The 23977-nt window shown below is 41.7% G+C and overlaps 2 protein-coding genes across 4 annotated transcripts in view; one reads left to right on the top strand and one right to left on the bottom strand.

Moving 5' to 3' along the window:
- Nucleotides 1–8933, top strand: part of SLC12A4 (solute carrier family 12 member 4) — a 63004-nt gene extending 54071 nt beyond the window's left edge. For both annotated transcript variants that reach the window (XM_083749894.1, XM_083749895.1), the window contains 5 exons: nucleotides 1204–1335; nucleotides 1425–1532; nucleotides 2940–3124; nucleotides 5738–5871; nucleotides 7630–8933. In XM_083749894.1, the coding sequence (XP_083606020.1) occupies nucleotides 1204–1335; nucleotides 1425–1532; nucleotides 2940–3124; nucleotides 5738–5871; nucleotides 7630–7721 (651 nt within the window). In that variant the 3' untranslated portion in view covers nucleotides 7722–8933. The remainder of the gene's footprint in view (nucleotides 1–1203; nucleotides 1336–1424; nucleotides 1533–2939; nucleotides 3125–5737; nucleotides 5872–7629) is intronic.
- A 1043-nt stretch (nucleotides 8934–9976) lies between these two features.
- The window catches only part of PLCG2 (phospholipase C gamma 2), a 67604-nt gene continuing 53603 nt past the window's right edge, over nucleotides 9977–23977 (bottom strand). For both annotated transcript variants that reach the window (XM_083749883.1, XM_083749882.1), the window contains exons 24-34: nucleotides 23053–23119; nucleotides 20008–20165; nucleotides 19270–19372; nucleotides 17726–17935; nucleotides 17336–17481; nucleotides 15910–16024; nucleotides 14400–14564; nucleotides 13007–13095; nucleotides 11825–12003; nucleotides 10737–10822; nucleotides 9977–10353 (exon numbers count right to left, since the gene is read on the bottom strand). In XM_083749883.1, the coding sequence (XP_083606009.1) occupies nucleotides 10780–10822; nucleotides 11825–12003; nucleotides 13007–13095; nucleotides 14400–14564; nucleotides 15910–16024; nucleotides 17336–17481; nucleotides 17726–17935; nucleotides 19270–19372; nucleotides 20008–20165; nucleotides 23053–23119 (1275 nt within the window). In that variant the 3' untranslated portion in view covers nucleotides 9977–10353; nucleotides 10737–10779. The remainder of the gene's footprint in view (nucleotides 10354–10736; nucleotides 10823–11824; nucleotides 12004–13006; nucleotides 13096–14399; nucleotides 14565–15909; nucleotides 16025–17335; nucleotides 17482–17725; nucleotides 17936–19269; nucleotides 19373–20007; nucleotides 20166–23052; nucleotides 23120–23977) is intronic.

Here is a 23977-nt window from a genome sequence, read left to right as displayed (position 1 = left end):
ATTCCCCTCCCAGAGCTACAGTTCTTCCGAGTTCCCTGTGAAGAGGGATTGATAGTGAAACCACTTCCAGGAATTGTAGCTCTAGCAGTGCAATGGTGGCTCCTAACAATTCTCATCCACCCTTCCAGAATGTTTTGGAGGAAGCTGTGACTGTTTAAGGTGTTTTCCTAGCACTTTAAATGTATGATGCAGATGTGACCACTAGCTTATTATTTTGTATAACTGGCTCTGCCTGAAAGCACCCAGTTTTTAAAAGAGAGTACATATCCTAAAACCATTTTAGAAAAATGCTCAACAAAATATAGTGAAGTCCATATATAAATTAACAGAGGCAGTAGCCTTCGAAACAAGCAACATTTGAAGAGTATCTCAGCAGTTGGTCCATATGGTTGAAATTTACTTAGCTTCATTTGTAGGTGCTGCTCTAAGAGCTGACAGTCGCATGAAACGGGAAGTTACACAGAAAGTCCCTCAAAGAAGAGGAACTCTTTCTGCTGAGGTCTCAAACTGCCATTGCTATTTTGGCATGACTGTTGCTGCAGCATTTGGGAAGGAGACAAACAACCTCAGCTGGTGATTTGGAGGTGCCCGGTGCTCCGATTAGGAGAGCCAAATGTTGACAATCACCTACTTTTTAGTTCATGTAATGCAGCACTTCTCAACCTGGTGTTTTGGGCTACAGTTCCCATCAGCCCCATCCTGGTGTAACATGTCATGCACACCATTTTCCTATCTCATTGTCAGAATATAGGTAGCTGTTTGAATACCAAGTCAGACCATTGGTCGCTCTAGCTCACTATTTTCTACTACTAAGGTTGGCTTCGACTCTTGAGTTCTAGGAAGGAGCTTTCCTCAGCCCTGTCCGGAGATACCTGTGACTTTTTGCATGCAAGGCATGTGCTGTACAACTGAGCTTACAGCCCTTCACACATTTATACACAACTATGTAACTTAGGAACACAGGAAGCTCCTTATATAAATCAGACCATTGGTCCACCTAGCTTTGTATTGTTGATGCAGGCTGACAGTGGCTCTCCAGGGTTTCAGGCAGGTTTCCCTTGCATTTATAAAACTTAAAAGAGCGGTTTTTTCGTTTTGTCTTTTTAAAGGTTTGTGCAGCCTTGCATACTACCAGGTTCTACAGGCTCTGCATACATGTTCTAAAGTTTTGAGAAGATACACACATATTTTCTGCTTCTACAGGTTTGGCGAAAATGTAAAATGAGAATTTTCACTGTAGCTCAGATGGATGACAACAGCATCCAGATGAAGAAAGACCTGGCCACCTTCCTCTACCACCTCCGAATAGAGGCTGAAGTAGAAGTAGTGGAAATGGTAATGAGGTTTATCTTGTTCTGTGGTCGATTGGGGCTTGGGACAATGCATTGTGTGTAGCTATAAGACTGTCGTTCTTGTTTTCGTAGCAAAACAGCGATATTTCCGCCTACACTTACGAACGGACTCTGATGATGGAGCAGAGATCTCAGATGCTGAGGCAGATGAGATTGACCAAAACAGAAAGAGAAAGAGAGGTATGTTTTGCCTTGTTATCAAATCATGTAAAGTGTTGATGGAAGTGTCCCAAAATCTGCAGACACCTCTTTCACCATTTCTTCTCTAATTGCCACGTTCACCGTATTGGGAAAAAAGGGGTTATTTTAAAAAATGCTATTCTGGGAAACTTCACTTGGGAGGTTGGGCCATAAATGAGATGCCACCACTGTCCAATTGCCACCCATCCCACCTCAGACAATGGGGAAATCAGGAAGTGATTGCTTTTAAGATATGCATTTCACATCCCTCCCCCATTGGAATTGGGCACATGCATTGAGATGAGGTTTGCACTTAAAACCTAGTCTTTTGTGCCCAAACACCTGCAACAAGTTTCACTCCTACGCCTCAGTTTACAGTGGTGCTCTCATGTTTCTAAATGCAAGTGTCTGTTTTGCCAAAACAAAATCCTTGTTTCTCTCAGTCAGTCAGTCAGTCAGCCTTGTGTATAAGCCCACAAATGTTTTTACTTGTCATTGTGCCCACATGTACCTTTAGTAGTTTGAAAGAGGAGAGGTTGGCAGCATCATTAGGAACAGGACTGAAAATGAGAACTGCCAATAGCATATCAGCCAGTATCATAATGCCTTTATACAAATTGATGATGTAGCTGCCCTCAGAATACAGTGTACAATTCTGATCCTCACATCTAAAAAAGGGCATTGGTATAGCTGAGGAAAAGAGCAGCGCAAATGATCAAGGAGCTGGATCGGTTCCTCTGTGAAGAAAGATTGTAACCTTTGGGGCTATTGAGAGTGTGGGAACATGACTGGTGTATAAAATTATGGCTAAAACCTGCTGTATGTTACCTCCAGTGCTTCTGAATACCAGTTGCTAGGAACAACTGCAGGAGAGAGCTGATTTGCTCTAGCCCTCCTTGTGCGCTTTCGATAGGCATCTGTTTAGGGAAGTGGTCTGTTCCAATAGAGCTCTTCTTCTTTTCTTCTGTTCTTGCCTGCTTGGTCACCTGGAAGCACAGCCTTGACCTGCAAAAGCTGGCCTTAAAAGCTGTTTACAAACCTGCTGCAAATGTTGTTGCATTTGCAAGGCCATAGCAAAGCTTGGATTGTGGGAAAGGTGGTAGCCCCCCCCCCCCTTTAATGAAATCCATGTGACCTACAAACATGCACACACACATACTTTTAGCAGAATCCTAGCCCTTCTGTAAGCTTCAAAAACAGCAGTTGAGAGAGCAATCTCCCCTGTAATTTGAGGTCTGGGCCACAGTTGCATTGATAGCTCTTTGCCTTCTTGTGCTGTACCAAGACATTTCAGAATCTCTTTCCTCCTCAATCATTTCCAGCTGCTGACTCTCAAAAAGCATTAAGTAGAAGAGCCATAGACTGCTGACTTCTGAAAACAATAAACCTGCATGTTTATTCTTCCAGGCTCAGCTGGTGAAGGACAGGCACTCTATCATAAGGTTAGAAAGCCTGTACTCCGATGAGGAAGATGAAGGGGAAGCAGTCCCAGAAAGGATCCAGATGACATGGACAAAGGAGAAATGCGACTCTGATAAGCGAATCCGTAACAACGCAGTGGAGAACTTCAGAGAGCTCATCAGTATTAAACCGTAAGTGTAAAGGTTCTTTCTGAGCCAGGATATCCTCACCTTAATCCATGTCTGTAGCATCGTTGGGGGCTTAGGCTTTATATTTTGCCTTTTGGTTTGGCAGCACAAGAGCGAAGTATTTGAAATGGTGTTTCTTCCACAAAGGGTGGGATGGACTCTGCTGGCATCGGGAGGCCAGGAACGCATACAGCGGTACATGCCTCTTTGGTAATGCACTAGTTATCTTAAAGTGTGGCTCATTTGCAAGCTGAGAGCACTGATAGCAGAGTGGGGTTGTGAGATTCTCATATTGCTATGGGCCTTGTGATGTCAGACTGGAGGCAAAGATAAGGAGTGGTGTAGGAGCTGAGGGAGGAAAATGCAGGGAGGGAGTTGAAGGTTGCTGGATAATGTGTGTGAAGGACATCATGTGATCTGGTCCACACGTCACATTAAGCCATCATTAAAATAAACCATGGTTTCATGGGAGCAAGCAGCGTGCTGTGCATTCATCTGAAATCTTGGGCACCAAGCTCATCCCCTACTGCCATATAACAAACTATGGTCTGACTTATCATGTCATCTAAACCCTGTCTTGTGATTTGTTTCTTTGCAGCCAAGCAACCAAGCAAAAACCAAGGTTTGTTTTGAGAGAAGCCAACCACAAGTCTGGGTTTGGATGGCATAACAAATCCAACTGTGGCTTCCTTCTCAGCAGGGCAGCAGCACCAAGAGTTGGGGGAGTAAAGCACCCTCAGTTAAATCTTGAGCTCACTGCTCATCCACATCAAACCATCATTTGTTTTAACTGGTTTAATGTGCCTTGAGAACCAGGTCACCATGGTCATGATTGTGCTTTGCAATAAGCCAGGGTATCTTGATTACTGTAATTTATTGTTCTGGTCTTAAGGCCAGACTAAAATATTTTCTCTTTTTGTGTCCAAGACAGTTGGCTTTTTTCTGTTTATGCTAACATTAATTTTATCATTACGGTTTGCTTTCATGCTGTCAGTGAATGGGAAAATCTGTAAGTTTGCTTGTTTTGAATAATCTAAATCTATATCCTCCTCTTAGGTCCAAGCTAGATGTGATGGTGGCAGTTGCATAGGCAGGAGGTGTGGATTTGGGATCGTATTTTAACAGCAAATGGTGTGTGTGCAGCAAAAAGCCTCCCCTAAGTTTCTCTCTCAGAAGGGGACGGGAGAAAAGGTTTTTTAAAGACTCTGATGGGTCATACCAAAACCCTTAAAGATAAAGGGACCCCTGACCATTTGGTCCAGTTGTGACCGACTCTGGGGTTGCGGCACTCATCTCGCTTTATTGGCCGAGGGAGCCGGCGTACAGCTTCCGGGTCATGTGGCCAGCATGACTAAGCCGCTTCTGGCGAACCAGAGCAGCGCATGAAAACGCTGTTTACCTTCCCACCGGAGTGGTACCTATTTATCTACTTGCACTTTGATGTGCTTTCGAACTGCTAGGTTGGCAGGAGCAGGGACCGGGCAATAGGAGCTCACCCCATCGCGGGGATTCGAACCGCCGACCTTCTGATCGGCAAGTCCTGGGCTCTGTTGTTTAACCCACAGTGCCCCCCCCCCCGCGTCCCACCAAAGCCCTTAGGTGTGCTTAAAGTAGCTCTTGGATGGGAAGCAAAGACTGTCAGTAGCTGATAGACATGATTAACTGGTCTGATCCAGGAGAAGTCATATGTTCTTACTTAGAAGAAATGGGAAATTAAAGTAAAATAAAATAAAATAAATAAAGTAAATTAAATTAAGAAATTAGAGTAAAAGTAAAGGCATTTACTAGCTTCATCGGAGTTGAAACTGATCATTAGGCTGGTTGGTGGGCATTTGGCCAGAAGCCATTTTATAAGGATGCTGGCAATAGTTGTGAATGCCCAAAGGAGTGGATTGAACTTCTTGTGGGTCAGAGAAAGACTGCAGATGTTGCATGACTTGGTGTATTGATATTTGGCAATTATTTTATTAGCATCCTGGTTGGATGGTGGAATGCTACAGCAAATGCATCCTGTTTTAGTCAAAACGAGCCCCCCTTTCTATCCCATTCCTTTTGGTCCTCAATGTGCCAAAAGAAATGCAACATCCTAAACCTTTTTCTTTGGTTCTCCCTCTGTCCCATGTCAAAGTGCTTGTAATTCCGGTTAACTGCCCACTTGAAGATTTCCTGTTCACTCAGTTTTACTCTGTACCTTGATTTGTTCTTGGATAGCTTTTTCTCCAGGAGATTGAGATAGGAAATCATGTAATGACATTAGCTTTTCACTTAGTTACAGCTCTTCCTATATGGCCCTTACAGGATGTATAAAAAGAGCCAATGCAAAAATGGGGAAATTTCATATTTCATTCAATGAGATATGAAGTGACAGAACTGCATTTTGATAACCTTATATGTGTGGCGTTTGCTGATATAACCTACCAAAAACAGAAGCAGAATGGGGACATGGGGCGCACACACCAGCATTTCTAGATTTTGGCAGTCTTTGAGAACCTACCTTTTTAGTGAGAGGGAACTAAAGTTTTTGAAACATTCCATGTTGGCGATGCTTTTCATTAGTACTCTTAAGCTTGCAATTGCTGACTTCTAACACCACTTGTAATTGTGACCTTTCAACAGAAACCAGTCAAATGTCCGGAGGATGCACACTGCTGTGAAGCTGAACGAAGTCATTGTAAACCGATCCCATGATGCACGACTTGTTCTTCTCAACATGCCTGGCCCTCCCAAGAACACTGATGGAGATGAAAACTGTATCCTTTTTCATGGCAATTTAATGACCCCATGTAAAACACACAGAAGCAAAAAAACTCGAAAGAGGCTTTGCAGTTGGATTCATCTGAGGATTAATGGATTCATCTGATTAATATTATTATTAATACTACTATAATAATAAACTCATTACCCATCCTTCACTCTAAGGTCCAAGAACAAGTTACAACAGTTTTAAATACAGCATTAAAACCATCTTTTTTAAACTATTTTTTTTAAATAAGGTGGGTCCATACACACACACACACACACACACACACACACACACACACACACACGTACCTTGGAAGTCAAACAGAATCCGTTCTGGAAGTCCGTTTGACTTCCAAAATGTTCGGAAACCTAAGCGCGGCTTCTGATTGGCTGCAGGAAGCTCTGGAAGCCCATTGGACGTTCTGCTTCCAAAAATAGTTCACAAACCAGAACAGTCACTTCCAGGTTTGCAGCGTTTGGGAGCCAAAATGTTCAAGAATTAAGCTATTTGAAAACTGCAGGGATAAAGAGGTGGTACTTAAGCATTTGCCAAAAACTGTATAATGAAGTTGCCAGATGCAGCTCTGTGAGGAGTTCCACAATTTAGGAGCTGTCGCCGAGAATGCTGCCTCCTGGGCCGCCACCCCAAGCTTCTGAGGGCAGAGGAAAAGGGCTCATCCGTTGATCTTAGCACCCAGGAAGGCCTGTAGGGAAGGAGGTTGGTCTTTCAGATATTTGGGCCCTGAGTTGATTAGGGCTTTAAATGCAAAAATGAGGAATTCAAATTGAGTCCAGAAACAAACTGGCAACCAATGCAGCTGATTTAGAACACTGGCTATATGTGATCTAAATGGAACCACAGCCAGTAATTTGGCCATTGCATTTGGGGCCAAGTTTCCAAGTCATCTTCAAGGGCAGCCCCATGTAGAGTACATTGCAATAATCCAATCAATGTTATGTACAATAGACAAATCATTTCTGTTCAAAAGGAGTCGTAGCTGGTGAACCGGCCAGAGCTGAAAAAAGGCACTTGTAGCCAGAGGTCGTCTGAGCATCCAGGAGAGAGACTGCTTGGCTAAGAGGAACATTGCAGGCTTTCGGCTATTTGTTTATGGCCTGGGCCCCAGGTAAGCTCATCTTCCTTTTGACACTTCACTCAACTGGTGCTGATCCCAAGCACCTTTGGAGCTTGTTAGTTAGCTGTGTCTTTGTTTTGTTCCTGCATTGCAGAGAGTTGGGACAGATGAACCTTGGGGTCCCTTCCAACTCTACAGTTTTTTGTTGTGTTTTTGTTTTTTGCTGTGTGTGTGTGTGGTGCTCACCTGTTAGTTTTAGGTTCCATTTTGTTGTTGTGCGCATCATGATATAAAAACAATCTGTATCACTTTGTGTATTCTTAAATTGAAAGTGGGAAAGTAAAGGCCATCATGATACTAAAATACAGTTCTGTTTCTACCCAAAGGGAGGGGCATACAGGGACCTGAGTTTCCAGGTAGAGATTTTTCTCAAACATTTGCAAATTATAGTAGTAATGCATCATTCAGCTAGAATTTAACTCTTTGAAGTCCCATTGGCCTTAGTGTAAGAATTCAACTTTCTGTGAGGGTTAATCTCTATTTGAATTGTGCCCCTTGAGTTACATTTGTTCCAAAGAGATTTCAGATTGTTTTAAGTGTGCATGAAGGCTATTTACTTGGTATAGAACTCTATAAAGGCTTTTCATGTCAATCTATAGAGGTTTCTTGCCTTGACTTCAATTGACCCAGATATGGAATTTCTTGAGGTCTTGACCGAAGGCTTGGAGCGAGTGTTACTTGTCAGAGGTGGTGGCCGAGAAGTCATCACTATCTACTCTTGATCCAAACAGAACAGCACCTGACACCATTTACCCTTTATGATAAAAGGACATTCCGCTTCTTGATGGAAAATGGGGCTTTTCTTTTTCTCTGCCTCTATCTGAACTATTCTCTTCCCCGAAAAGCATACACAAATCACTGTCTATAATGCATGTTCCACTGCATTATTCCAGTTCCAACATACATATCTGTTGGGGTGTGATTGTATTGTACCATTCTGCTTAGGGACACATTTAATCATGACTCTGATGTAGCTCTGCTTCTGCTTTCATATTCTGGCAGACGTTTGTACAGTTCTGATACTGAACCTTCTTTTTTTTAAGGAAATAAAAGTACAGAATTTTTAGTAACTGAATGTAATATATTAGAACTGAGCTCTGTTATCATGTAGGAATATTTTAAACAAATACTTTACCGTAGGGTATAGAGGGGGCACTTTGCAGGGCAGCTAGTTTCTGCTGCTGCTGATCCTCTGTAACTTGTAAGTAACAGGGGGGAAGTATCCTAACCAGCACTGTCTAAATCATTGGTGGCTAAGCTGTGGCCTTCCAAATGTTTTTGGACTATCTTCAGCCCTAACCAGCTTGGCCCAAGACAATGGAAGTTGTCTAACAATAAATTAGCCATCCCTTTTTTAAAATATACACAATTTTTGTAAACTCAGCTCCAAATTTGTGTTGAATAAAGAAATACATTTTGAGAAACATTTTAAATTATGAAAATTATGTACGTAGATTGCTTCAATATGCAAGAGACTTATAAGGTCTCTTGATTGAAAATGACCCTGTCTTCCCCCTTATTTATTTTTTCTATTTATTTGTTAGAAACATGGCAGTAAGAAAGCAGCCAGTGTAGACTAATGATTGTTGTCTGCTGCCTGCAGGCCATTTTTAGCTGGAGCAGTCTGTTATAAATGCATAGCTAGATGTTTTAATAGTTTATTTAAATAAATTAGATCAAAATTCATGTGTAGCTCTGCTGTTTCAAATAGTTGCAGGCTACTATGCTGTAAATGGGTAGATTATACTTGTCCAAGAATGTCAGCGCACCCTTTGGGTGGCATACTGGTCACAGATTGAGGGTTGATGGGAGGGGGGAGAGGAAAGCTTTTTATAACCAGGAAGTCTAAAGGTTTTTTTTATCGCACCCATTAAGTTGTATTTACTGTACAGGAGGTCTGTATTTTTTTCAAATAAAATATTGCATTCACTTTAGCCAATGTCATCTATCCTGGGAGGAGTACCATTCTTCTGTATGCACTTTGACTCGCCAGCCTTCCAAAACAGAATACACTTGTACACAATTGCCTGTATTGTTGATGCCCAATTCCAGATGCGGAGTGCCACTAGTCTACACTAGGGGGCAGGGAACCACTGTTACTGGAGAACCAAAACCAAGTGATCACTTTGACATGTGAGTGGCCCTACCCATCTGTCAATCGGCAGGCATTAGGCACCTCTCAAGCCGTGGTTTGAATTGAGTGCCTTTTTCTATCGCCCTGCAGGGAGACAAAGGACACTCATCCAGCACTTTAACCACTATACTGTAGTACTTTTCTGGTAAAGTATTGTTTTATTTTCTCAGTGGTTCATTTTTATCTACTATTGCTTCTTTAATGCTGTGTCCCCCCCCCCCCCAAAAAGTGTTGTTGTGACATTAACTAAATTATTAGGACTATGGTGGAAGGTGACAATCCTTTATTGGAGGTTTTTAAGCAGAGATAGATGGCCATCTGTTGGGATTCTTTACCTGTGCTCCTGGACTGCAGAGGGTAGATGACCCTTGGATTCTCTGGCAACTCTACAGTTCTATGATTCTAGCCACAGTTGCACTTTTTAACTTTCAGTAACAGGCTGCAAATAAGGCATGCCTATTAGGTGAGTGGTTTTTAACTAATGAGCATAAATTCCATTAGGTAAAGCAAAGCAAATGTTAATCAAAGCATTTACTTGGGGTCCATTAGCCACAAATCTATGGGTCACAACCCCCACACCACTGCCCATCTACTCTTCCTGCACTTCAAGCCTAAGGGGAGGTAAGCATCAAGTCCGTTCATTATGCATTACATTCCAGAATAACTTTAACACTGAGCTATGGACTGAAGGATCTCCCTGCAGATTTAAGTTATACAGGATACTTTCATTCCCACTCATCTTTGCATGAGCCTACCAGAAATGTGTCTCACACATAACAATTCTATCATGTATAGGCATTTGCCAATGCAAAAGGAGTTGCTTTTGTAAAAAGTAAAACAAAGTTTTAACTGTTGGGCACCTTTTAATCTCTCAAAATAGTACAAACCCATGTAAATTTTAGTGCCAACCAGTCTTTATACACACACACACACGCACATACCACTGCTGTATACATACATTTAAAAATAAAATTTCTACCCAAAACAAATCTGATAAGATTTTACAAGTTAATAATTCAAAAAACACACAGCCCCCCCCCTTTTGAAATCTGGCATTCATCAAGCCATTGTGTAGAAATAACCCTGCACAGTCCATAATATCTGTTACTTTTTTCTCCCTTGCAATTTCTGCTGTGCCTTCAAAGGCAAGTTACTGCAGATGATGACAACTGAGGGCAGTGGCAGACTTCTGCCAGGCAACTTTGGGAGAGTAGTTCCACCTACCAAAAGAAGCAAGAGAGAGGAGGCCTTAGCAAAAAGGATAAAGGTGTGTTGCAGTGGGATTTGGAAAGGCTTAAAAGCACACACAGCTCTTGGAGTTATGGCCATCATAAAAACAAAGGTCATACAAGTGGCACAAAATCATTGTGGTACACGTGAGCTTGGAGTTCTCAACTGATAAGCTTGCTTTACAAACATCACACATTGTTACTGACTAAAGTTTACTATACAAGCTACTCCACCCTTCAGTGTTGTTGCTTTGTACAGATTGTTCTAGTATATACAATGTAATTTTTTCCTTGTTCCCTGCCAAAAACGTATTTTTCTGACTGTTGAGCCTCCATTCTAAATTGCGCTTCCAGAATAAAGCAATGTTTCTTACCGGGTGATTTTATAAATAACGCACCAAAGGAAACCCAGTTCCTCTAGGAGTAGAATTTGCTGTTGCTGACTCTCTTCTCCCTCAGTCTGAAAAGAGGACAAAGGAAAAAAGTCAGCCTTGTGGCAGGACATACATCTATCCAAGTCCCCCACCAGCATTGCATTTATATAGCAGTTGATATATGAGGAAATACATAATTTTAAGGGAAGAAAATACTGAGTCATCATTGTAAACTGCTTTTTTAACATTCAAGTGGTGTATAAATATTATTAAATAGGCTGTAAATTACCGTATTTTTCGCTCTATAGGACGCACTTTTTCCCCTTCAAAAATGAAGGGGAAATGTGTGTGCGTCCTATGGAGCGAAGACACCATAGCCCCGCGGCCCTCTCCCGGCTGGAGAGGTAACGTGCGGCTATGGCAGGAGCCTCTCCGCTGCGCCTTTCCGCTGCTCCCTGACCTCTTTGGGGCTGGTGGTGGGCTTCCCCCCACCAGCCCCAAAGAGCAGGTCGAAAGGAACCTGAAGCCTGGAGAGCGAGGGGTCGGTGCGCACTGACCCCTCTAGCTCTCCAGGCTTCCAAGGTAGCCGCCTGAACGCACCTTAAACGGAACCTTGTTTTAGAGTGGGAAAACAAGAGGGGGAAAATTCTCCCACTCTCTGCGCAGCGCTTCCTGCCGCTTTGCTGAAGGTGCGCTGGGCAGAGAGCGGAATATTTTCCCCCCCTCTAAAACAATGTGCGACCTATTGTCCGGTGCGTCCTATGGTGCGAAAAATACGGTGAATCTTCACATTTATTGAACATTTGATAGTCTTAATTCCCTATGTGCCACATCCATGTATGCTAGAACCGTGGAGCTGCCTTGTTCTCTAGCTTTGTAAAACTGCTGCCTTCCAGCTAGAAGACAGCCCTGTTTGTTGAGTTTGCTAGTTCAAGCAGCCAGGCCTATTTTGGCTGAGAAAATAGTTCCTAGCAGATCAAGGTGAAACAAAGGTAATCTATTGGACTCTTCTTTGTACTTCCTTTATTTATGCTATATTATCCAGGATCTTTGGGGATTTATTGGGATCAGTGTCATCATCAAAGTACCTCCTGTTACATGTCTCTTGATACACTTGCAGCTGACCCTCGTTCTTATTGAACTCTTGCAATAAATCGTCTCGGCTTGGATTCTTTAAGTTCCGTCGGGTGTCATATAACTGATTGTTTAGCTCTGCTTGGCGTTGTCGTAGTTGCCGAAATGATGAATAGAGATCTTCTTCACCTTCCTTCAAAAGGAAAAGAAAGCCCTTCTTGCAATGCACACACCATAATCAAATCAAAGTTAAGCACTTCTTTTACTGTCCCACTGAGTTTAATAAGGAATTGTTCAATGTTCTCCCATTAAAGGAACTGGACTGGGTCTATATCAGGGGCCATGTTACACCTGAGTGCAGAACAGTTGAATGGAAAACTCACAACAAAGTTACTAATACAAATGGGTTGGAGGCACTTGCAGGCCCAGGCCACACACTCCCCACACCTCCACTCAAATGAGCTACCAGTAAAATACACCACGCAATAAATCAAATTAGGCCACAACTTTGTCTACAGATGAAGAGGTTTGGCATAGGCAATGGGTAACCATTTACAATCGTAGCTTTGATCCTGAACACCTTGTGAGTCGGAATGTTTTGGCTCCCAAACTCCGCAAACCAGGAAGTAAGTGTTCCTGTCTGCGAACGTTCTTTGGAACCCAAACATCTGACGTGGCTTCCGATTGGCTGCAGGAGTTTCCAAGGTATGACTATTTCCAGCCCACCTGCCGGGATTCCAATGACTTACATCAAATAAGGGGATTGTCACCTAGAGGAGTGCTGAGGCCCAGGCCTGTCTCAGAAGCAACTCCTTCACAAATCCCTTTAACGGGATACCCTATTTTTAGAGGGGAAGGCCGAAGATACAACACCCCCCCCCATCTAAGACTAAGGTTGCCCAATGCCTAAACCGCCAGTTGTGATGATTGCTATGAGGTACTTTTAGGTGGGAAGAATGTCATTAGGATTGCAGCATGTTGGGCGGAGCATCCTTCCTTCCCCAGCTTTAATCCTGATGAACATACATCCCATGCAGCAGTTAGTTTTAGAGAAACAGCTCCCACTGACATGAATGGGGTTCATATCCCACCACCAATTTTGCAAATAGAGCTGCAAAGTTGGTGAAGGGACATTTGGGTGCATGGTAGGTCTCCATCCTAGTGGATGGTGGAAGTCAAACAGCTTCTGCACTTACCAGGATCTGCTGCATCTCACAATAAACCAAGAGGGAAGCCAGCTCTATATCCTCACTGTATCCATTTTTGAGAGGGACAGACCGAAAGCCTAAAGGGGTAGGATTAGAAAGGTTAACTTATAACTTCAAGGCTGCCTCAGACTCGTACACTTGATGGAACAGCCTATAGCTCACCTGTTCTATTCTTGAAAGTAGAACAGAGTTTGGAGATTTACTAGGAAGCAGCAGGCAGAGCAGGAAAGACAGGGCATCATGGAGAATCGCAAGACAGTCACATGAACCAGAGCTGGAAAAAACCACAAGCTGCCACAAGGGATCTCAATTTCTGCAACAGTTCAAAAAGCAAAGTAGAATCTAAGCTAGCCAGACAATCTTTAGCAGGGATTTATTTCAGGATTCATTCCAGGTTCAGAGTGTGATGAAGACTGAAAGAATTAACTCCATCATAACTGAAGTTTATTACTGACATAGGAGTAAGCCCACTGTAGCAGGACTGATAATGCTGAGGAGGAGCTTCCCCAAGAAGAAGAAATTTCAGCCATTAAATTTACATTTCTTGCCTCCCCATCTCAAAACTGCTTAAATACTACATACGGAGCTTATTTTTTTTTTGCACTAAAAAAACTTGCAGATTTTCTATGGCCACTGATTTATTGCTGATTCACCATGTTCTACAAAAGAGCATTCAAAATCTCATAGAGAAAAAAATCTCATAGAGAAAAAAATATCAAGAATTCTTAATACCTGCTCTACCGTACTCTGAATAGCTGTTTGCATGTTTTATTTTGTAAAGAGCCTTGCCCATAAATCATTTTAAATAAAATAAATACAAATTCAGAAAAAGGCAAGATAAAAAATATTGTTCCAGGGGTTAGGAATTATTAAGCAGTTATTTCTGTATATCTAGAGCAGCAGACTACCATGAATAAGCAAAGAATTACAGAAAGCCTAAGGAAATGAAAGATGTAGTTGCAGAATTTATCATTTAAGCACTGGATAATTAACTCCAGGTGGGGTTTATGCATGATGAAACGCTGAGCAGTTGGCAGGTCAGGAAAATCTTGACAAGGGTGAGTCAAAAGCTTGCAAGCCAGAACAGCTAAGGTTTTACTTGGTTTCAGGGTCTGGATGATCAGCATGGTTATGGCAAAAAAACCCACCTTAGCTTACTACATACAATAAGATCTAATAAAGTGTTTTATTTATATGTATGGTATGCACAGAGTTGAGACTCAAAGACTCAGCCCCAGCTTAATTCAGCAGTCACTTATGGTCAATCAGTATCAGTTGAGGGAGACCTTCCTAGCTCCCCTTTTGGTGTTCTGAAAGCCAAAGAAATGTGCAAATTATCAAAACCTTTGTTCAACCTGTCAGTGTTATACCTGATATTTACCTGATTTGATTCCTTTGATGGGAAAAGTGCCATGTGCTAAGAAGTTGGGATCACTGAACATATCTTCCTCATAGACAACGAAGCGCAGAAATGCTAGGTTGGGGTCATAGATTTCAAACTTCACTTGCTCTTGAGATGCCCAGACTGGGTTGAGGCCATTGTCATCTGTAATAAAACGAACATTTCACGATATAAAGCAAGCAACTGTGACATTCCGCTCCTCCACGGTTTGAGGCAACTGTAGAACATTTGGAGAAGTTTAGTTGTTTTTATTCTTAAGTGGGTCATCCCATTCAAGCTTGAACACCTCAGAAAAAGAAGAAAGCCAAACTCTTTGGAGGCTAATGTGGACTCAAATCACAGGAGCTGCAAGATGTTGGCTGAGCTAACTCAGGGGTCTCTGGTTGCAGACAAAGAGTGGCAACTGCTTTTACTAATAAAGGCCAAGAAAAGGCAATTATGAAATAATCAGGTAGCAGTATGATCTTCAGTGATGCTGATGTCAGAATATTCTCCATCCTCTTTCTCTGGGCTATCTTCAAGAATAATCAGAAGCCTAGAGCAAGACAATGGCTTCTTTTGATTTATTTATTTTTTAGGAGAATGCAGGCAGAGAGAGGAAAAACAGCCAAGAAGTTGGAATTAAAAGAGTGCAAAAGAATTATAAAGCCGGGGGGGGGGGGACATGACAGCTGACAGCCTCACTGATATACTTCTTGCAGGGAACTTAGTGTGTGGTATTCAGTGCTAGTTGTGCTCAAGGTAGACTCAATGAAGTTAATACATATAACCAAGTTGGGTTCAATAATTTCAATGGGTAATTCCAAAAGTAACTTGTGCACCATCCTGCCAAAGTTCCATTAATGTCGAGCAGAACATCAAGTACACTGTCAATTCCCTCCAACAGAAGTGCTTAACTTTGGACAGACCATGTCCCAGGTTTTCAAGAAAATGCTGAAGGCGTACTGAAGACATTCCAAGGAGTCACTTTTTCTATCCTTTGTATGTAACTAGTGGAGTTTTAAAATGATGCAATTCTTATTATTGAACACTTGTAAAGCAGCTGCTTCTTAAAACAGTCCCTGCTCACAACCTAGTAGAGATGCTATAAAAGGAAATGGGAAGGAGAAAGGAGAGGAGAGGAAACATTCAAGCAGCTGTACCTTCACTGGAGCCAAGCTGGGCTTCCTCTTGCCATGATGTTCCTCCTGGGTGGCTGGAGTTGGCTACCCCTTCAACTATGCCATACCAGGATGCAATGCTATGTAACATGATCAATTGCTCCACTTGTTTTAATTTGTTTATGATACTGTTATTCCAGCCAAGGAACTGTATGATAGTTATTTGGCTGAGACACATAGTGACTGCCCCAAGGTTACACAGTAAGTTCTGAAGATGAATGGAGACTTGAACATAACTCTTCATGCCCTAATTCCAACGCACGATGCAACTTCTTTCTTTTATATTGTCACAGAACCCGTATTTCCATAGAGAGTTAAGAAGTACTTACTCACAACAGTGGTCTTGAATTTACTGTTATCATATTCAGCCCCACAAATTTCTACCTCCACAAATGGGCAGGCAATACTTCTGCCAGGCTTGGGAAGATGGCGAGCTCCGATTACCTGTTTCAGACAGTTTAGCTTAGTTGCTGATTTTTTGATTTTTTAATACCTCCCACCTTTCCTCCAGAGATCTCAACATGGCCTACACACTTCTTTCCCTCCACATTTTATCCTCACATCAACCCATTGAAGTAGGTTCGGCTGCAACACAATGCCAGACCCAGTGAGCTACATGGCTGAATGGGAGTTTGAACCCATGTCCTACTCCAACACCAAACAGCTAAATTATGTAGGTATCTCCCCCCCCCCCCCAAAAAAACCCCCACATTAAGTCACAACTGATTTCAACAAGTGATCCAGGCCCACCCACTGAAACCAATGTGACTTAAGAGCTCAGTTTTTGCTGTGAGCATCTTATTACTTGGATAGTGGATCCAGCCAAACAGACCTTCAAGATTATGCCACCAATATACTTCATGTTAGGACTTAATCGTCAGGACAATGAGAATGACCAATCGTCAGGACAATGAGAATGACCTATATTATATCATGAAGTGACAGAATTTGTTTAGCTTGTCTTTCTTCTAAGATGTTTTCTTCTAAACTCTGTTTTAGCAAATTCATTGCAGAAATCCCTTATCTAAATAGAAAGGTATCTAGGTAATCTGACTCAACCTTCTCAAGCCCAGGAAGACCAAAAAAATATTGCCAAATACATAGGCAACAGCAGGACAAGACTGTTTCTGTCTTCAGGAGCAAGGGCAATGAACTCACAAGCAAGCACTGTTTGACACTGGGAAGGAACATGTGCCCTATGGGTGGGGTGTGCCACCAAACAGGCTACTGGTAGATACAACACAAAGGAGCTCCATGGAAGAGCTCCTTTCCACAAGGCATCTCTCCTGGAAGTTACAGACTGCGGAGTCTGCAGAAGTACTGCTGAAAACAAAGTAAACATACTTTTACAGATGAGAACTTCAATCAGTTAATCTGAAAGACTGCCTCCTTTCCTACAAACCCTCTCAGGTGCCTTCTTGGCTTTCCTTCACCTTCACAGACATGGGGAGTGGTGGCCTGGGAGAGTGCAAGCTCTATGGCAGCCCCTAGGCTATGGAACTCCCTCCTCACAGAAGAGGGAACCTTCATTAACAGCTTCCAGTCAGTGTTGAAGACCCACCTCTTTACCATGGCTATGGACACTTGAGATTTATATTTTTGGGATCCACATTATATTTGGTACTGTAGGTTGTTTTAAATACGGTTTTCGTGTTGTAGTCCACCCTGTGACCTTAGGGTGAAGGGTGGGTAATAAATTAATTAATTAATTAATTAATAAGCAATTTACTTAAAAACATAATAATAATTATTTACCCTCACTGTCAAGATCATCTGTAGTTTCTTCTTGGATTCATTTGGCACTGGATCATACGCCTCACTCCTCATACTTTCTGGCTGCAGTACATAGCCAGTCCGTCCATTAAGGGAAAACAAGGCATGATTCATTTGCATGTATTTATCTAGAGAAAGAATTAAAAGATGTGTTAGCCAGATTTCCTACGTTAATAAATCTAAAGGGATTAGAAAAACCTCAAATAATAAAAGACAAGTGGTATCACACTTTCCCCAAATGCATGAATTCAGCAATTCAGGATGTATGAATAAAGCAATTATGCAGGATACCATGGAAGGAAAGAGGTGCTTACTTATAAAGTGATGGGTGGGTTGAGAAATGGGTAAAATCTTCCATTGTGAGATTTTTACCTGGTGTCTGGAAATTAAGAGCCACCATCTGTGATCCACAAAACCAGAAACGAAAAGGATCATAATTTGAGGAATCTACTCTCTGCCCTTTTGGGTATATTCGTGTCAGTCCCTTCTGATTATATTTTAGTAGATCAGCAGGCTTCTGCTTGACAATGCCTTCTGCTTTGGTCTCCACAAAGGAACGGATTTCTTTGTAATCAGGATTTTCTACAAAAGAGAGGTGAGAAGAAGCCGCTCATTAATATATGCCTTCACTGAAGCTTTGTAATATTGATGGCAAGTTTCATTGTCCCTTGACTAAATATGCTTCTCCAAGTGATGACCAATGTTTTTGGCACTGGTGCTACATCAAGTCCAAACAATGGTTCCAGGACACATTATAATCTGCATTCAGCCCTTTACACCTTGTGCTCTGGTCTAAGTAAGCCAGAGAACAGGATGCAGCAAAGTGGCAGGGAAGCAGGCAAATTTGCTTAAGCCCACGCTGAAACGTAATTTTAATCATGTATTTTTAAAACGCAGGCTTCACGTATAGCTTGATAAATTTCATGTCTCCGTGTTTTTAACATTCAGTTTTATACATAAATCTAATGAATGTTTTGTAACACATTTAGAGGGTTTTTTGTCAATTAAGCGGTGTATAAACTTCTGAGATATATGTACAAACTTAAAAAAAAATAGCAACACTTATGATTTTAGAATTTTATGAAGTTTTAATTATGTGGCATTTTTTAAAAAGAGTTGGCAGTCTATATGCAAGCCAATTCCCTGAGTTTCACCACTCTTGCAATGCACTGTCGGGCAACCAAATAATGGAAGTTAACGAATGGTTACATTGAAGAGGGCTAGCTTAATTTTCAGTGGCTCCCACTGAGTTCTATGAAATAAGAGAAGCAGGTTACTACAATTTGAAAGGACTGCCAACAGGTCATACAGCCTGCTCAGAAAATGGGATCACTCGGTGTGAAGGGCAGCCTCAGAACCCACTCTAATGATGTCTTCAAGCATACCCATTTATCCTATCCTACACAAGCATGGAGGGCTATCAATGCAAGCCACTCTCCCTGACACTGGGTGGCCCAGCCTAATCCCTCTGATACTTGCCACCAATCTCAAAAAGGTCATCCAGAGAATTACATTGCCTCAAAGTCTGAACCTGCTCTTAAGAGGCCTCTAGAGAGAAAGATTCATTAACAACATTAGGCACCCAGCTTTCATGCTCAGCCACTATTGCAGTTAGAAATCTCTAAATCTTCGGTTGCAATTTTTAACCATTATTTTTAATCCTGCCCCAACCAAGCAAGCAGCGAATAACTGAATCTCATACGTCACATGTTTTTGGAGACTGGTTAAGTTTTCGCCCAGTGTTCCATTCTCCACACTAAGCCAACCAAACTCGCTCTTTCTCTCTCACTCCTCAGGCATCTAAACCTCCTTTGAATATTCGTTGCTATTCTCTAGACACATCCTAGTATACTCTTTGATCATGTCTAGCAATCTAGCAGATGAAGAGTTCAAATTCATAATTAAAAATACATTACCTAGGTTGTCCTTTGTTTTGCTCGTCGGTATGCAATATACCACCAAATCAGACAATTCCATGGCAATTAACTGCTTCTTCTCCCAGAACACCCTGAAATTTTCCTGAGGATTTAACACAGTTAAAACATTAGTCCAGGGCAGTCATCTGCACTGAGATCACTCAGCTGGTGTCAAAGAAACAGAAAATTGTGAAATCTAATTTTCAACTTTAAATTTGTCTCTGCACACTCCCTTTATCCCTGCTCACTCTCTGTGCCCAAATTGCAGTGATGCTGAAACAAAGGCACGGATTCAACTAACTGGCTCTGCTAGTGAAGCCCTGCACAAAGACTTCCCTACTTTCCAAGTATGAATTCTGGCTTTCAGGTTCTGTGTGGGGTTTTTTTGTTTTTTTAAAGAAAAAAACATTTTGGCAGTACACCACCAAACTTACACCACCAAAAAAAATCTTGCTTTGATTGCATACACTTTGAGGTATTATTTTCAAGTTAAAACTTGCATGATATTGGCACATAAAGCAAAACACAAAGGTGCGTATTATGCTTTCATGATCTTGGAAATATGGCATGATACAGAATTTAAAAAATGGTGATGATATAGGCTTCTCTTAAAGCCCCTTTGCTTCCAAGGGAATCAGATGTTGGGTGTGGATCACAATACTGGTCCTTCAGTCTTTGCTCAGATCAAAATCACTCTTATTAAAAATTAAGTGCTGGAAATTATGGCTTCCGTAGTACCTCTTCAGTAGTTTTCGTTGTGATTTCCCTGACACTTTGATACCATACAAATAGCTCTTCCACCTTTTCTGTTGCAAATTCAACAGGAGCATCTTCAAGATTCTTGGGTTCCAGGATAAAGACAAAAGACTTTCCATGTTTTCCCTGTGTCATTTTTACTATTGAGAATCCAAAAAAATAAATCATATGTACATAATAAACACATCTTAAGACATCAAATAGCACTTGAGAGGTTTGCACGAGTTCCTGATAGGATCCCATTAATCAGTGAAAACATACATTTATTACAAAACAGTAATATTAAAAGCCTCGGCATTCTTCAACTGCTCCATAGTATCCTTTGATTCACATGAGAGCAGCTCAAGTATTGGGGCACCTTAAAGACTGACAATTTCATTTATAACGTAAGCTTTAATGGACCGGAGTTCACTACACCAGATGCCATAATAAATTTGGCATTATCTATTTGTAGTTTTTTATCATGGCTTATTATTATTTTTTAGATTTCTATACCACTCTTCACCTGAGGATCACAGGGTTTTACAGTATAAAAACAAAGAAATACACAACATAGTAACAAACGAAAATGATACCCTCCCTATCCCACAATTTAAAAGACCATAGATTGTTTCATTAGTCAAAGGCCTGGGAGAAGAGGAATGTTTTGCCTGATGCCCTAGGAGAGCATTCTACAAGTGAGGAGCTACCGCAGAAAAGATCCGTTCTCATGTTGTCACCCTCCGGACCTCTCATGGAAGTGGCACATGAAAAAGGGTGTCAGATGATGATCACCATAATCTGTTAGATTTTCAATTGCCACAAGACACCAGTAGTTGTTTTCATACCTTTTCAAATTTTATTTTAATCCTTTGGGGACCATACACTTCTTCAGTGTACAACCTCAGTTGTACAAGAATATTTTTAAGTGGCAAAAAGGGAACAATACCAGCTTCTTCTGTCTTACAGAAACACTCTACAATTTTGTGAACCTTTTGAGTGCATTTTTATTTGAGGTTGTGCGCTCCCCATTCTTTTCTGAGCATGCATTAAATCCATCCTTTTAAAAGAGGAGTAAATCTGTTCCCTCTCACCTCCAAATCGGCATCCCCCCTCCAAAATTATACTTGGATAAGAAATTGCAGTATTGCCCTTTAGAAGAAGACTTGTCATTCAAAAATTAAAATACAGTTCAGATATATTGGGGGTGATAATAGGTAAAGGTAAAGGGACCCCTGACCATTAGGTCCAGTCGTAGCCGACTCTGGGGTTGCAGCACTCATCTCGCTTTATTGGGCAAGGGAGCCGGCGTACAGCTTCCGGGTCATGTGGCCAGCATGACTAAGCTGCTTCTGGTGAACCAGAGCAGCACACAGAAACGCCGTTTACCTTCCCACCGGAGCGGTACCTATTTATCTATTTGCATTTTGATGTGCTTTCGAACTGCTAGGTTGGCAGGAGCAGGGACCGAGCAATGGGAGCTCACCCCGCCGCGGGGACTCAAACCGCCGACCTTCTGATCAGCAAGTCCTAGGCTCCGTGGTCTAACCCACAGCGCCACCCGTGTCCCCGGGGGTGATAATACAGACAGACTAAAACTGAGCAATCAATGTTAAGTTAAAGGATGGATATATATATATATATATATATTTGCTTTCGTAGATTTTCACGGGTACAGGAATGCAGGTTTTGGTGTCCTCGGGTGTCTTCCCGTGTAAAAGTTGGGGTGTCTAGGCGACGTTTCGACGAGGTCTCACTCGTCATCTTCAGGCTGGTGCTTTCGGCTTCTTGTTACTGGAACAGAGCGGGATCTCAATGTTTGAGTTCCTATAAATACTGTAGAGGGGGTGTGGTGTCTAGCCTCCAATGTTCTGGGCAGAGAGGAAGTTCCCAGGCTAGTGTGCCTTTTCTTCTTTTGTTCCTTAATTACTTGAGAGATACCTTGAGTGATTTCTTGAGTGATATCCTGAGTACCACTTAGGTGGGTCATTAGGTGTGGATTAGTTGCTAAAGTCTTTGTGTCTTGACCTCTTGAACTTTGTGAAGAGTTTTCCTGAGAAGATGGCTGTATTGCACTTAGTTGTGCTTTGGCTTGGCTTCGTGTATAGGGGCGAGCTGTTGTTTTGTGGCTTGTGTCAGCCAGATCTGTGTAGGGATTGCAGGGGGGTGCAGCATCCGGAGGTGCCACCATGGATTGGCTACTGGATGGTGTCAGTAATTCATCTGTGGAGAGGGTCTGGGTTTGGGTCTGGTGTGGTTGATTGGTGTTGGCGTTCTGTGTGCCTCTGGATCTGGTGTCAGTTTTTGTGGGGAGGGCTAAACATTTTCTCAGGAAAACTCTTCACAAAGTTCAAGAGGTCAAGACACAAAGACTTTAGCAACTAATCCACACCTAATGACCCACCTAAGTGGTACTCAGGATATCACTCAAGAAATCACTCAAGGTATCTCTCAAGTAATTAAGGAACAAAAGAAGAAAAGGCACACTAGCCTGGGAACTTCCTCTCTGCCCAGAACATTGGAGGCTAGACACCACACCCCCTCTACAGTATTTATAGGAACTCAAACATTGAGATCCCGCTCTGTTCCAGTAACAAGAAGCCGAAAGCACCAGCCTGAAGATGACGAGTGAGACCTCGTCGAAACGTCGCCTAGACACCCCAACTTTTACACGGGAAGACACCCGAGGACACCAAAACCTGCATATATATATATATATATATATATATATATATATATATATATAAATAATAAGTCCAATAATATCACAGTGGCCATGGCAAAGTTTCTTTCAGTAGTTATATGAAGCAAAGATCAACATACCCATGACTAAACAAATATTGCTTCAGTCTCCCTTCCCTAGGGGGTTGTCTGTATGAATCTGTATTTTATTCTGAATCCATGTTATGGGTCGTTGGACCGCAATAAAGATTATATATATATATTGGAATAAAAAATATGTAGACTTGACAAACTGCCCCCTCTCTCACACACACATACACAAGCTACTTTACATGCAAGGAGTCAGGAAGTCAGAAGGATACATACCAACGTTATACTTATTGAGATCCAAAATACCCCGGCATAATGACCCTAAAGGATTGTCCTCAATTATCTGAAATGAAAAGATTTATTATGTTTGAAGTTGGTTGTTTTGCCCCCTTTATCAAATGTCCTTGGAATGTAAAAAATGAATTCATTAAATTCCCAGGACCAATTCTTAAAAAAATGATATTCATTCACCATGAAGGAAGAATTATTGCTTAAGAAGAGCTTCTGGATCACTAATTAAGCAGTTCTGCTGCTTAATTAAACTGCTACAGTGATGTGACCAATTCGTTTTTCAAGTTTGCCTTCGATCTATACTTTCTACTTATTCTGTAGCTGACAGAACATAGGAGCTACACTCATATTCATTCCTGAAGTGTATGGGCTTCCTGTCACTGAATAATATTAGCAACCATAAAAAATTAAACTGCTTGGCGATAATAAGATTAAGGAAGTCCATTTACTACTACCAAAGCTAGTAATTATTAACATTCTAATAGTTGCCTTCCTTGAAATTCATTGGCAGAGCTGGAAAGCTTTTCAGAAGATCAAGTTCTCCTTTCTGAGACCATTGCAGATTTTTCACGCTCCATTGCGTTCTTAACCAGCACAGCTAAGCATCCTTTACCCAGCTTGATAATCCTATCTTCTGGGCACTGGCATAACTAACACTGAACACCAATATTTATTTATTTAAGTTACTTATAAAAGTATATATCACAGGAAGCAAAATACCTCTCAAAAGGCTCTGTGCATTCACACACAGCTCATGCATATGCTTCCTTATTAAAGTCAGGATTTTTGGCTAAGCATTGCACATGAACTTTAGATCTGCATTGCCATGCCAGGAGCTGTAGCAACACTACTCCTGGGGTAAAGGAAGAAACATGGGCTCTCTTCATGTTAACCTGGCAGCACCAGAAGG

This window comes from Podarcis gaigeae (assembly GCF_964106915.1).
Source record: "Podarcis gaigeae genome assembly, chromosome: 8".
Lineage (NCBI taxonomy): Eukaryota > Metazoa > Chordata > Lepidosauria > Squamata > Lacertidae > Podarcis > Podarcis gaigeae.
The sequence above is the reverse complement of the archived record's forward strand: the minus strand, read 5'-3'. Positions and strand labels throughout refer to the sequence as shown.